The 14,838-nt window shown below is 37.6% G+C and overlaps 1 protein-coding gene across 1 annotated transcript in view; it reads right to left on the minus strand.

Annotated features, from left to right (window-relative positions):
• The window catches only part of Clasp1 (cytoplasmic linker associated protein 1), a 237,997-nt gene that overhangs the window by 53,715 nt on the left and 169,444 nt on the right, over positions 1–14,838 (minus strand). The window contains exons 25-31 of the mRNA XM_090342974.1: positions 11,684–11,746; positions 8,750–8,853; positions 6,941–6,964; positions 5,344–5,588; positions 3,800–3,863; positions 2,413–2,481; positions 1,033–1,196 (exon numbers count right to left, since the gene is read on the minus strand). Coding sequence (XP_090199100.1) covers positions 1,033–1,196; positions 2,413–2,481; positions 3,800–3,863; positions 5,344–5,588; positions 6,941–6,964; positions 8,750–8,853; positions 11,684–11,746 — 733 coding nt within the window. The remainder of the gene's footprint in view (positions 1–1,032; positions 1,197–2,412; positions 2,482–3,799; positions 3,864–5,343; positions 5,589–6,940; positions 6,965–8,749; positions 8,854–11,683; positions 11,747–14,838) is intronic.

Consider the following 14,838-nt stretch of genomic DNA (forward strand, 5'->3'; position numbering starts at 1 on the left):
TGAAAGAAGGGGCACCCAGAAAAACAGATAGGAGGACATAGCTATACTTCTTTCTTCCTTTTGTTTTTTTTATCCTTGGGATAAAACCCAGGACTTTATTTGTGTCTACTAGGTGAGTGATACATTACTGAGCTACATCTCTAAACTCAATTGTAGAAATGCTCCACCCAAATCTAGAAGTATAATCGTGAAAATTCCCTCTATTCCTAAAATCAAAAAGGGGTATTGTGATTGATAAATTCATGTTAGTCAAGACATCTTTGGGCCAATCTGGTTCATGGGTTTCATTTGGTCCCTTCATAGCATAATACAAACTATCCCCTAATGTTTTGTTCAAATCTGTAATTCAGGCCAGTTTTTGAAAAGTCTGGTACATTCCAACATGGTCATAACTGGCCACAGATCAAAAACCCTCCTTTGTATATACTATTACTCATTTATATCAGCTTTATTAGCCTGGTCTCCAATTAAATGGTTAAGCCCAGTGTTCTCTGGTGGTTAGTAATATTCCCTAATTCATAAGCTCAGTTATCCAAGGAAAGCATAGTTTGAAAGCCTTATTACAAATACAGTATGTTACTTTGAATTCTTTGAAAATCTGGAAAACAGTGTTCTATAGTTGTACAAATTATACAGGTCAGGAACAAACAACAACAAAAAAAACTCTACTGTCCTACTGTATCAGCGAGCAGAGGATCAAATGTGTGCATGGCACTCAAGAGGCATGCAGTACCCACACACACAGGGGTGATGGCATGGCAGATGAATGAAGGTGCTAGCACCATCCACCCTGCAGCAGAGTGCAAGAGGGAAGGGCACACCTACAATAGCAACCTAGCATCACAGGAGGAGATAAAAGATCAATGATAGCAATCCAGGATTTTAGTTCCCAGATTGCTATTAACACCCATGTGATCCTGGAAAAATCAAGATGTGGGTGGTGGCAAAGACCACGAATAATAGAAGATAATTATAATGAAGCCCAAACAACGATCTTGCAATTCCAAAATGACCAGGGCCATCAAGTCATACCTTGTGACATCCAGAGCCTTCTGAACTTTTGCCTGCACGGATCCCAGTAGGTCTGCTCCCATTTTCTTAAGCAGTTGTGTGAGAAGAACAAAAAGCCAGTCTTGCAAGTCATCCTTATGAATTATGATAAAATCCACAAGAGTCTCCAAAAACATACTAAAAACCTGGGTACAAAAAAAAAAAGCTTCACATATTTATCACAATTCTTCCCAAAGTCTAGAAAATATTAAAAATGCCTATGTTATTTTTGCCCAGATTCTCGTTGATTAGGTTAACATTGCTTACAATGGCTTAAACATTAAAAAAAAAAAGAAGAAGAAGAAGAAGAAGCTGACATCTCAGGAGGCAAATAAATGCATTGCAGAAAACAGATAAAAGGAAAAAGAGTGGCACTTACTCTCTGTCGTGAATTCCACAGCAAACCAGGCCATGCAACAAAACAAATTCCATGTTAGTCCAAAGTGAATTAATATCATTTTCATGCAAGTTTCTTTAAAATTTTGGAAAAAGCTACAAACTGATTTTTAAAAAAAAGTCTCTCCTCCCTCAATATAAACCTATAAATCAATATGGAGAGAAAGTAGCTTTTCTGAGTTTAATCTGGAAGGTTTTACTTAAAAGGGAAGGAGATGAGGGAGAGGGAGGAGAAAGAGAGAGACAAAGAGAAACAGACACACCTAATATACCTAATTGTCCTAATGATATATATTTTATTCATTATCTAGCATTCAACAAATACTATTAAAGGATGAAAAAAATCCAATTGACTATTATGTAGCTGATGCTTTTCATTTTTGACAGCTATTCTAATGTATGTTCATTTCAAAGATTATAAGAAGCTGGATACCTATAATCCTAGCTTCTGTGAAAATTTTGGTTAAGTCAACCTGGGAAGACAAATTTGAGATATTCTTATCTCCCATTAACTAAAATGCCAGAACTGGAGGCATGGTCAAGTGGTTAAAACAATAGTCATTAGTTTAAAAATCCAAGTGAGAGCTTGAAGCTCTGAATTCAAGACCCAGTACCAGCATACACACACAGACGCAAATTTTAAGGAAAGAGACTGACAATTCATAGTAATACTTGTGCTGCTATATTATCATTACTGCTTCCTAAGGTGAAATAGTTCACAGTAGAGTGGGTCAGGGACAATCTCAGGGAGTTAACTGTGTTCCCCTAGCTTGTTAAGGAGGCTTGCAATACTAGGAGACCCCTCCCCCCAACACCTCTTCAGCTTTGGCATAGCAACTGTTCACCACCAGGGGTCTCCAGTGAGGCAGCTCAGGAGAAAAGTCAATGCACAGGCGGAGTATTTATTCCTGGCTTAGCTTCTGGGTAACTAGCAACTATTAACTAAACTGAGACCTCCAAACTCACTGGACAAGAGCCTTCTGATGGAAACAAATTTCCTTCTTTATCCTCACATTCTGCTTCTGAATCAGCAATCTAGAGGTAATAGGTAACAGAAATTTCATCAATGTCTCAAAACCATCTAATAACCCTTATGATGTAATTCTTAGTGATTGTATGTAATATTCTTCAGATTGTATTGCTTTTAGCATTACCATAGAGAAAAATCTTGATGATTATAACTTTGTATATCTATGAGGCTTTCAGCTCAGCCTCTTTTGGTTTTTATGAATATTAATGCTATCCTTTCTGGGAGAGGCTTATTAAGAATTTTATGACATGCTTAACTGAATGTTGAGGAGGATTATGGTTGAAGTATTAAGACTTCATTCCCCCCTGTACTTCTGTAAGTATCTCAGAAGGCAGAGACTCTTATGTATAATTGATATAAGGAAGGAAGAATGGATAAATGGAAGGATGGAAAGAAGGATGGCTGGATGGTGGATATATGTTTGATACTTCAAGGATAATTCCAATGAGGAAGCAAGGGTAAGAAAAAAAGGAGAATAATAATAACCAGCCAGATTCTGGCCATCAGATTTCTTTCTAACAGCAAGACAGACTTCTAACACAATTTTGTATACTAGAAAAACTTTAATATAATTAATCAGGCATATCAGCAAGTAAGATCTGTTTCTGCCAATTTAAGGGTCTATCCATTTCTACACTTCTATTTCTATCTTTAACGTTATGTTTTCATCTCCCTGATTTCTTCCTTTAAATATATCTAACAGCCTTGAAAGGCTTCCCAAGTCCCAGAAACTTTTGTAAAGATTTCTCTCTCAGCACTGTTCCTAGGAAGGTCCTTGTCCCATACTTAATCTATGTTTCCTCCTCAAGCAGGGACTCTATAAAAAAAGCAGTTCTTGGGCTCAGTGTCTTGCCAGACCCCCAGGAAAAGGGACACTAGCTAAGTGGGTACCATCTAGTAAGTTCTTGAGAAGAGCAAAATTCTATTTGGAGAAATAACCTGGTTTTCAATAAACCTATATATACATTCAATTTTTTATCTTGTCCTATAAGAACAAATTTACATGGGATACCAATATAATTTATTTTCTTCACTACTATAATTTCAAGAATGTACTCTATTATACAATCAATTCTAGCGCTTTGTTCAGAGTTTGGCTAAAAGAAGGCACCCACAAATGTTTTCTCAGATTCTCACTATTTAACCTTCTCAATAGTTATTTAACTCCTGTGTGTCCTGTGAGTTTCCAAGAATGTCAGTTTTTGAAAGATGTTAGATACACTAATGCACTGTGGGAATTGGTTCTCATTCTTGGGCAGTCTATCATACACATCACACAGTCATGCAGAAGGGACTATGAGTAAGGCATGATTACAGACTTACCTTGCTATGGGGATCAGCAAACATTCGGGTGAAAATCTCACATAACCTCTTCAACTCTACTCGACTAAAGGAAATACATAGAAATTAATAAAATTAAAATGTAAGTTACCACTGTAATTAGTTACGGCTTTGTTTTCTAATAATCCTTTCATTTCAGTCAACTATATAAACTGTACTGAGTTTGTATTTATGTAAAAATAATTTTACAAATGAAACATATTTGGTTCATGGTAAAGAATATGAAATCACAGATTTGCTGTCATTTTATGAGGATACTGAGATGGAGAGAACAACTTTTCAGCTACAACTGACAAGGCATGAGCCAAAAGCCCTTCACTCCAGGTGTTCTCCAGCTTCAACAATGAAAGGATAAACCAGAAGACACACATGTTTCAGGTCAGAGACCAGGACTCTTCATCTCAATTCTGCTATAAAGAAACATACATGGGGGCCAGGAGTTTGGCCTAGTGGTTAAAGTGCTTGCCTAGCATGCATGAAGACCCGGGTTCGACTCCTTGGTACCACATATATAGAAAAAAAAGCCGGAAGTGGTGCTGAGGCTCAAGCGGTAGAGCTCTAGCCTTGAGAAAGTCCAAGGACAGTGCTCAGGCCCTGAGCTCAAGCCCAGGACTGGCATGCATAAATAAATAAATAAATAAATAAATAAATAAATAAATAAATAAATAAATAAATAAAACAGAAACATACATGGCTGGGAGCGTAGCCTAGAGGTAGAGTGCTTGACTAGCATGCACAAAGCCCTGGGTCCGATTCCTCAGTACCTCATACTCAGAAAAGGCTGGAAGTGGTGCTGTGGCTCAAGCTGCAAGGCACTAAGCTTGAGGAAAATGTGTCCAAGATAATGGCCAGGCCCGGAACTCAAGCCCCATGATTGGAAAAAAAAAAATAAGAAAAAGAAAAAAAGAAATATATAGTAACATGCTTATTTTAAGATTGGACTTTAGGCCAAGCAGTATATGCTGCAGGTGCCAAAAGCTGAAGAATACATACAACATATCGTATCTGCTGGTAAGGCTGGGACCAAGGAAACCATCGGTGACAATGGTGGCCTTTGCCTTTTCCCACCCCTGTGACTGCACCACTGATTGTACCACAGAGCTCCTTTTATGTGCAGGCTGGATAGAAGGGTCTTCCAGGCATACCTGGATTACGCCCCTCCCCTTGTAGATGAAGACAATTAGTTCAATGATCCTTCAGTAATTCTAACTGCAATTTAGATGAGACCAATGAGACCAGTAGATTTCCAGAGCCCATTCAATGGTAGTCAAAGTTCAGACAGCAGCATTAAATGGGTTTTTGAAGAACAACTGTAACAAATTATCCTTGTTTTGTTTCTGAGAGGTCACTAGAGTTTCACATGATGCTTATATATCAGAAGGTATGTGGCAGATCCTCTGATACTACCTTCATGGACAGAGTGGAGTACTCTAGGGAAAGGTGAGGTTATACATGGGGTTGAATAGGACTGAAGAGCCATACTTGGAGCACAGCCAGTGCTCTAAACCTTGACCTCTTGTCCTTACCTCAGTGTTCTTTGACTCTTAAGTAAGTTCTGCAGGCCCAGAAGCCCTTCTTTCCTTTCTGACCAGTTTGAACTAGCACAGTGGTTGAGAACTTCTGCTACATCTTCAGTCTGTCGCAGATAATGGGGAATGCCACCATTCCTTGAGCCATATGAACGCTCAGAGCACACACTGGAGGCGTCGCTGTTGGCATCGTCATCAGAATACATTCCATACGGCTCATATCTCCTCCTCACAGGCTTCTTCTGACAGATCCAAGAAGGAATGGAGAAGAATGAGGAAGAAATGGAAAGGTAAATTGGTCGCGAGTCTCATTAAACAGAAACAATGAAGAATTAAGTGTAAAATTAGATACCAAACACATACTTTGTGATTATAGATTAGGGAAATAAAAACAGCAAGTCTTCCAATGGGTAAGACAAGTGCCAAGGATGGCATTCCTTGGCAAGGGGAAGTGTGACCTCTCACAGGGAATCCAGTGTGCAGAGGTTTTTCAGTAACATGGACTTGATTTCCAATCCTGGTGTCATTGCTGACTTACTATGTGAATTCACAATGCTTTCAAACTTTTTTGCCTCCGTTTCCTCCTTTCAAAAAAAAGAGAATGCCTATCTAACAGCTTGTTTTAGGGCTAAGTGTGATTCAATGTGAAAGAATCCGATTGCAAGGTACGTGAACTCCAAGCCCTGCTGCAATCCAGCCAAGTCTACCTCAAGTCTATGAAAACACTTGTTTGACTAGTCACTGTTTCTTCAAACAAATCTGAAGTCGAAATGTCACTGGCAGAAATAGCCCTACATAAAAGATTTCTTTTTGTTTTGTGACAAGGTTCTCAGTATGTAACCCAGACTAATCTCAAACTCACTACCCCCTGCCTCAGTCTTCCGAATGCTGAGTGCTAGGATTATAGACACATACCATTATGTCTGACTGTCAAGAATATTTAAGCTGTATGAGCCACTTTTACTAAGGACTTTTATACACAATAGGCTTCTTTTAAAGCAGACTGTATAATCCTCACCTCGACTATTCATCTCTTACCCTGAATGCAAAACGATATATGACATAATAGCTATATAAAATTAATGTGCAAATTTTCCTAAAAGCAAAACTAGATGGTTCAAATCACACAAATATAATTGCATACTAAGGGTAGTTACTAAAAATCCCGATTGCTCAAGATTGTTCTCCCTATTGTCCCAGCATAATTATTTATAGCACTCTTCTTTTACCCTTTTACTCTCTATTTTTGTTTGGATGACAAATAATATGACCATCCCATTTATATATAAACTAGGTAAATTCATTTATGAAGTAATGGAAACATAATAATAGGTACAAGACTGAATTTTAAAAAATGATACACTAATGGGAGAAAAGCAAAGTTTGACATTCAAATGAATACTACGAACAAACACACGTGAAAGGTTAATGGATTTCATCACTAGGAAAGACATCACAGGTTCAATAGTATCAAAATTCAGACCAGAATGTCTAAACTCTACTAATTTTGTACTGATTTCACTAACTTCTAAAATAAATATATTCTCAACAGAAAAAAAAATAAAGTTGAAAATAAAAGTTAAAGCACTGGTACCTTGCTCCTGGTGTCTCCTAACAGCTGTAGGCAGGAAAATATTGAAGGATGGGGAAAAAGCATAGAGAATTATGTCAGAAGCATATGTGGGGATTGTTCTGGCAACAAAAGTGTACAGCAAAACATCTCTTAGCAAACCAAAAACACAGGTCAGCAAGCGTTTAATATTGAGCAGATAATACAGACTGCTTTGAAAATGGCATTTCTTACAGCCCTCCTATGTTACTCCCCAAACTCTTCGGCAGTCACTATAATTCTCGCTGGAACTCTTTCTCTACCCAGGAAGACCACTACTAAGTTGCTGTTATAATACAGCTACCCCTATTAGATGTTCTCTCTGCCCCTGAGCTTCCCAGCTGTAGGCAAGAACTGCATACCATTCCTGCACTTTCCTTTTCAGAGGTAAGTCTCTTGGTGAGACCAAACAGGGTAGACAAAAAAGTAACAAGGGCAGCATCAACATAAAGGGAGCTAGGGACTCAAAGAAAAGCTCCAGTCAAGTAAGACAAAGCTCAAACTCTCCGGCTCTATCTTGCCTTCTAAAACTTTGTTCTTTTTAAGTCTTTAAAGGGGGTTAGAAAGTCCTGCCTTAACTGGAAGTCCCTTTTAGCTGAGCTTTCAGCTGCTATTGTTTCTAGCCTCTCTGACTTCTTTTCTAGGGCCTCTATATAAATCAAGGACAGATTCAGAATGCTGCAATTGGGAAGAAGGTGTCACAGAATTCTGTTCCAGCTCTGAAGTTAAAGCCGTGGCTAAGTCATTTGCGCTTTAGTGCCTGCCAGAAAACAGTCCTCCTACATCTAAGGTTGATGAATAGAGTGGCTCGGCAGTTTGCCAACTGGTAAAGCATTCTGAGAGCAGCAGACACTTGTCAAAGAAATCTGACTGAGCAGGAACAAATGAGGAGAAAAGACAGGAAAAATGAGAGCAAGGATCACTGTGGCCATAGACTGTAAAGTCTTGATGGAACATGACTAGATTAAAAATCTCAGGGCTTGAAAGTAGGGCATTGTGGGATTTCCCACCCTCACAAGAGGGTAAATCTTAAAACCCCGAAGGTAAGGCTAGAAATGAAATAGATATTCTTCAGAACTATCTCAAGTGCTGACAGGCACTAAGATAGGCAAGAGGCTGTTACCACCAGCTGAGGTGCCTTTACAGAGCAATTTGACTGCAATTCACTTCTACCAAGGAAGTTTTGCTAGAGTTACCACTTAAAGGAACCTTGACCCATTTATGAGTTTTTAGATATTACATTATGATGTGAAACCACATTCTATATTAGTGCTTCACATCCCCAGAAAAGTAAATCTTAAAATTTAGGAAATAAAAACAGGAAATAGAGTAAGAATCATATGGACCCACAAGTGAGATAACAGGACAGACATAAGAGTTTCAAGTTTCAAGCTGTATAATCTACTCTTATAATCATGTGTTTAAGTTATGCCATCAAAGTCTGTACAGCAAAAGGAGCAACAGGATGAAAAACAAGAAATGCGGGGGGTGGGGGAGGAGGAACCATTGTGAAAAAGAAAAAGAAGGAAAAGCCAAAGACTGAGAAGTCCAATGCTATCTGCATAGATCAGAATACTTGACACTAATATTTTCTAGAACCAATTTTCCTTGTGTGTGTGCAGAAGTCAAGTCTGAGAACAAAACAACAGTAATACAAACTTGTTCAATATTTACAGCATTTTATGGGGTGTCAAAGATGATTTAGTCAACTAACTTGGGATCAATGTCCTATTAAGATAGAGAAAACTTCAGATAAATCATTCAAAGGGATTCTGCACAAACGGTGACTCTTACCAAAGCATCAGCAACAGCAGCTTCCAGATCTGTACTTGTGCTCAAAACCCGCATGGCATTCACAGAGCCAGGTATTCTTCCTGACTGACCCAGCCCAAACCGGTCTATTGGAGAAAAAACAACAACAACAACAACAACAACAAAGCAAGTGTCACTTCTATTCACATTTTTTTTCCTGTAAATTCTTTGCAAGGGCTCCTCCATCTTCCCACCAAAGTAGAGACCCTGAAAAGTCTCTTTAACCATTTTTAACTGTACTGTACTTGCTGAGCTCATGATAGAGATTAGATAGATTGCTCACATTTAATTCTGTGGTGTCTCAAAGCATTCTTTTGAGTGGGGACTGTTCTATAACCTTCTATTATTGAAAAGTTTTAGGACATAAGAAAGGGGAATTGATTACAAAATGGAGATGGGAGATCAGCTTTCAGTTGAATCTTTTAATCTACTTTGCTTTCCCTCTAGACACAGAGAGGTAGCCATGATGTTTGTTCAAATAATAGGCAAGTTTCATGGTTTGATAAATGAATTTGAATGCAATGTGAACCAAAAAAAAAAAGATTAGAAACAAATATATTAAGTTGATCTCTGTGGAAATTTCCATTACTAATAACATGGCTTAATAGCTTTTGATTAAGCTCAATTACTTTGGGATAATGGCACTTGAGATAGTTTGAAAATCAATGTACTAAAATTCTTTAAAAATCACCACAAAAAACTTAGTACTCATTCTGCAGAAAGTTAATCATCCAGAGATTATCAGTATACATTTTACCTGAGTCCCTTGGAGGAATTTGTCTTTATTCAGACAGACAAAACAAAGAATCCAAAGGATTTAGGCCAAATTTTAGCAGTTCTAACAACTACTCAAAGGTTGGTGATGGCCATGGTAAATGAAAACTCCCTTTAGAAAGTCTCATTTTAAGACAGCTAGAGATTAAAATTCCAGTCATAGGAAGTCAGCATAGACATTTCACAGGAGTATTTACTATTGATTGAGAAAAAGTTGCTCAAATTTGAATGTACAATAGCCTTTGGAAGGGAAGTTTTAAGATAAAAATATTTTCCTGCTGTTAACAAATAAGATACTATTTACACAAGGAAAACCTCTATTGGCCACGTACTGTTAATGAAGCATTTAGAGTAAGAAGCTAGTATCTATCATATTGAAACTGATCTATAAAATGGTCTATTTAACTTTTGGATAAATAATAAGACATCACTTAGAAAAATCAGTGAACTTTAAAAGTGAAGTTTGTTTTTGTTTGTTTTAGTTTCAGGGCTGAGACTTGAACTTGGTATCTGACACTTACATTCATTGTCTAGCACTCTACCAAATGAGCCATGCTTCCAACCCCTTACTCAGCTTTTTAAAAATGTCAATTCCACTATCAAGGTAATGAGAAATAATTAAAACACTGCTAGTCAATAGTTCAAGGGTCACCAATTTTTATGCAGAAACAAGAACTGTATGTTATACTATCCCCTTTTTTAATGCATTGGTACTCATTCTAAATGTCATCTTGAGCCATTACATTTTCCAAGATGATTTAATGCGCTATATAAACAGGACCACAAAACAATTATTCATCTACATATATATTTATTAGTTAAAATATAAAGCAAATATAAATTTGGGACTTACTGAACATTTTTATATATTATCTTTGTTCATCTTTTTTTCCATTAAAAAAGGGTAGATAGCAGGGGATTTATGAGTAACAGAATGAAAATAATTCCGTTATAAGCCATTTAAAAGCTACCCCGCATAAACATAAAAGTCTAAAAAGAAAAAGAAAGAAAAGTAGATCTCATGCCAGCAATTCTTGTTTCAGGGATAATGCTGGTTTTCTCAGATACCAATCAAAACTTTTAAGAACAATGCAATTATTTTTGCCTTCCAGGTATATACCACTCTGCAATACACCATGACTAATAGATCAGCTAATGTGCAACACAATCTTAAAGAGAGAACATTTGTCTGAATCTAAGCAAAATAACAAGCTTCTGGTTTTTACCTGAAGCTACATTCTCACTGTTCTGTCACTATTATGAATCTCAGGTTTCTAAGAGATATATACAGAAGATTGTGTCCTCTTTTTGGCCCCTGATCTTTAGGGAAATACATTTAATCAGAGCACATACAGTCATAATTGACTTCATTAAAAAAAAGTAATAACTGAGTGAATGTCACCATCAAGTTTGTGAATTAATAGAGCATACCTTACTTGATTGAGAAAACTAGTCCTCAGGGACAATAGCATATGAAAATGATGGCATTAAGTATAACATTTAAATATGCCAATAAATGTTTGTGCCCCTGAGGCTAGTCAGTGGATTTTCATGGCTGACTCAGAAGGCTTAGGCTCCTAACCTTTGACCTGACTTGATTATCTGAATCTTGATCTTGTTTTCCATAAAACTTTAGGGCAATACATTTATTTTTATACATAGGAAATTATACATACTGTAATCTGAAACACAGGTAGCTCTACCTGAAAATAATAAGAACCTGATACTAATAACTAACAGCATTTCAAAGCATGGTAGGAGTGACTTTGGAGATGACTGACTCTGGGGGATGGTGTCCATATCCCCATTTTTCCCCCTGGGAGGTTGTGTGATATTTATTTTGGTGGCTGCTTCTTGGTGAGAGTGTAAGGAGGGAAAGAAATGCTTCCCTGGTTTTCATTTTGACAGAAATACAAGCACTGGAGAAATGAAGTCAAACAGGCGATAAAGCATCTACGCCTACTTACAGAACTATAAACATTCAACAACTTAAAAAAAAAAACACAAAAACAAAAGCACACTGGGGAGAACAAACATGAGGTGCACACATGCCAATTGCTAGCCGACACAGATGGAATAAATGCTGATATGGGTGGAGGAGAATGGATGAAGAAGCGAATCATGCAGTTAGCACTTGTTCACCTGACTGCCCAACAGATTCAGCAGTGGAGAGAGCACTAGTGGACCTGGAATGACGTCGAGAGGCTGCAGGTAAAAGGAACGGCAACACCCACAGGATTAACATACAAGTACCAAAGGGAATGCAGGGTTGCTACCAACAAGGAAGGTAGCGCTTCTCTTGGCCGAAATGGTGTTGGATGTGAATGGACAGCAATGCTGACCTCCACGTTCTACAAGAGCCTCTGGCCTCACACAGACAACACAAGCACAACTGAGTCACCCTTTAGTGCTTCATACTAAGGATGCATTGATTCACTCAGACTCCATGTTTAGATTCACACCATGAAGCCTCTATCAGCCATTATGGAAATATGCCACATGAAAAACGTCAGGAGTCAGAACACCGTCTAAACCCCAGAGGAGACAGCAAGAAGATGGATTATTTACTCAGCTCACAAGATGTGTCACCAGTATGTGATGCATATGTCACCATGCACCAAAAACAAAAGCAGAGAGTTTCGTAATGTTAATCTCAACAGAAATTGAATGAAACCACAGGAAGAAGGCTCAACAATTGGAGTTCATTTTTCCCAGATAAAGTATTTGTTATTTGTTGAAACAATACCCTAATTATTAACAGACTTGCTGAACTGTTGCTCTGGAAACACAACTGGAAGGAAGGCCTGGTTTGCTCAAAACTAACTACAAGACCTTGGGCAATGTACTAAACCTCTGTGTACCTACGTTTCTGCATGGGTAAAACAATGCTAATAATGGCACCTACCTCTCACTTGTTACTGAGAGGGTCACAAGAAATCATACAGAAAGAGCAAGCATTTAACCCCATGCCAGGCAGTCAGCAGTGATGGTAACAGCAGTTGGTACTGGTGGTGTTCATGAAAGTGAAGGGTGAACTCCAACTTTTTAGACACAAGGACTTTTTTTTGGCCAGTCCTGGAGCTTGAGCACTGTCCTTGGGCTTTCTCCTTAAGGCCAATGCTCTACCACTTGAGCCACAGCACCTCATCTATGCATGTGGTACCAAGGAATCAAACCAGGGTCATCATGCATGCTAGGCAAGCACTCTACCACTACGCCAAACTCCAGGCCTGACAAGGACATTATTTTAAGAGCAAGGTTTTATATACATGGATGAACTCATTAACCTAAGGAAATCAAGGCTAAACTCCACCCTCGTAAAGAAAGGGAATAAATTTTAGAAACGTTTATGAAAGAGACTGATGGCACTAGTTCTATTCCCATACAATATGCAGTTTTTCATTATCTCAGGAAAATCACCAAAGATCCATGCTTCCAAATGCCTGCACCATGGAGATGTCACAGGTTTTTCCTTGGAAAATCCTTAGGTTTTACAAAGCCAACTGAGCAGTGTGATTTTCACTCAACTACTACTTTGTACACAGTAACCTGTACATAATTTAGTCATAAAACATCAAAGCATCAGCTCATTTTTTAAAGTTCACATCACTTGATAAAACAAACATCTGTTGAACACATAGTATTGAACTGAAAAAGTTACCTAGTCAATAAAGGCCCACAAAAGCAAAAATAAATTAGTCATCTCTAACATACTTACCATTTTTTCCCAAACAAGGAGGCTGGCATGGTATTTGGTTGTTATCACACTGGAGTAAACTATACATTTATTGTACTAACACATCAGAATTGCATCTTGTCCGTTTAAGCTGAAACAGTTTCTAAGCAATATCTGGTCTATAGGTTCCTTATAAGATGTTCTTTTGGTTCTGCTTTAACAGAATACTTCAGAGTAAATCTGTCCCATAATGAATGTTCTGTACTATTCACAAGTAAACAAGTGGATCCATATGTCCAAGTCTGATTTATGGCAAAGTTCTAGAGACCATAATTTCACTTATTTCAGTATTATGACTCTCACAATATATAATCACCATCTTATCGTCATATTTTAATATATATACAAATAATTAAAATACTTCAAAATAATCATACAAAATTTAAAACAATATACACATTTGTTATCTGCAAGTTATCTTGGAACCAATCCTCCACAGACAGAAAAAACAAAATTACTTCCATTACTTTTTTTTTCTTTCTTTCTTCTTTCCCTCTCTTTCTTCCCTCCCTCTTCCTAGTCTCCTTCCCTCTTCCTAACCTCTCATCATACTCATTAATTTCCAAAATGGGTGACAAGTGGTTATTAAGTGAATGAGAAAAAGAAGGAATCTTCAGAAAATGTGTAGCAAGCTCCCCTGAGAAAAGAACCTTTTGGGATACTATTTGAATTCTCAAGTCCTAACCAAAAGCCTAGAAATCAATGTTTAAAAAACATCTCTTTAGCATTTTCTATGTGTATAATCCTTCAAAGGCCTCACAAAAATTTTCTTAATATATGTTTGAGGAACACATGAAAGATCCTGAATTACCAGAACTACTTTCAAGTGAGGCAAGCTTGAAGCCAACTCTGGATTGAAAGCCTGACTATATCACGTAACTATGTGACTCCAAGATGTCCTAATTTTCCGAGTCTGATGATGATAATGCCTATCTCAGAGCTTGAGCAAGGACTACAGCTGTGTGCCTATTGACTGCTCTGAATGGGAACAGGTATGCATGAGTACTGCTGTTGCTGTGCTTTAGGTACAGATTAACTCAAACACTTTTTGAAAAGGCATGGTATAAAATATCTGGCTCAAAAGGCATTTGCTATTGCCATGACCACAAGAAAGAATGAGGGGATACATGAGGTGACTGCATCCACATTCTCTATGGTGGTAGCAGTAATTATACATTTCAACATTCTGGGCTGTCACCTAGTTAACCACTCAGTTACTGAGGATTTAATTAGGAAGTCAAGAATTATGCATTCCTTTCCTCGTCCAGAGACTACATGCCAGATACCCAAAGGCTGCTTCTACAGACAATACAACAATTTTACCACAAGTATAAAAAAAAGTCAAGCCACTCTTACAAGAAAAAAAATAACCAACAGATTAAATTGTTTCTTATGTAATAGGTTATTTAGAAGGTCAAATAGCAAGACTAGATATGTAGACATAGATATAGATCTATCTATATACAGCTTTAATTTAAAAGGAAAAATTACTAGTTTATTCAGAAAAAAATCATTGCTGTCTGGATTTATTAAGAATTGTATTAAGCTTCAGGTTATTGTG

This window comes from Megascapheus bottae, chromosome 12 (assembly GCF_031878675.1).
Source record: "Megascapheus bottae isolate mThoBot1 chromosome 12, mThoBot2.hap1, whole genome shotgun sequence".
NCBI classification, from domain to species: Eukaryota; Metazoa; Chordata; class Mammalia; order Rodentia; family Geomyidae; genus Megascapheus; species Megascapheus bottae.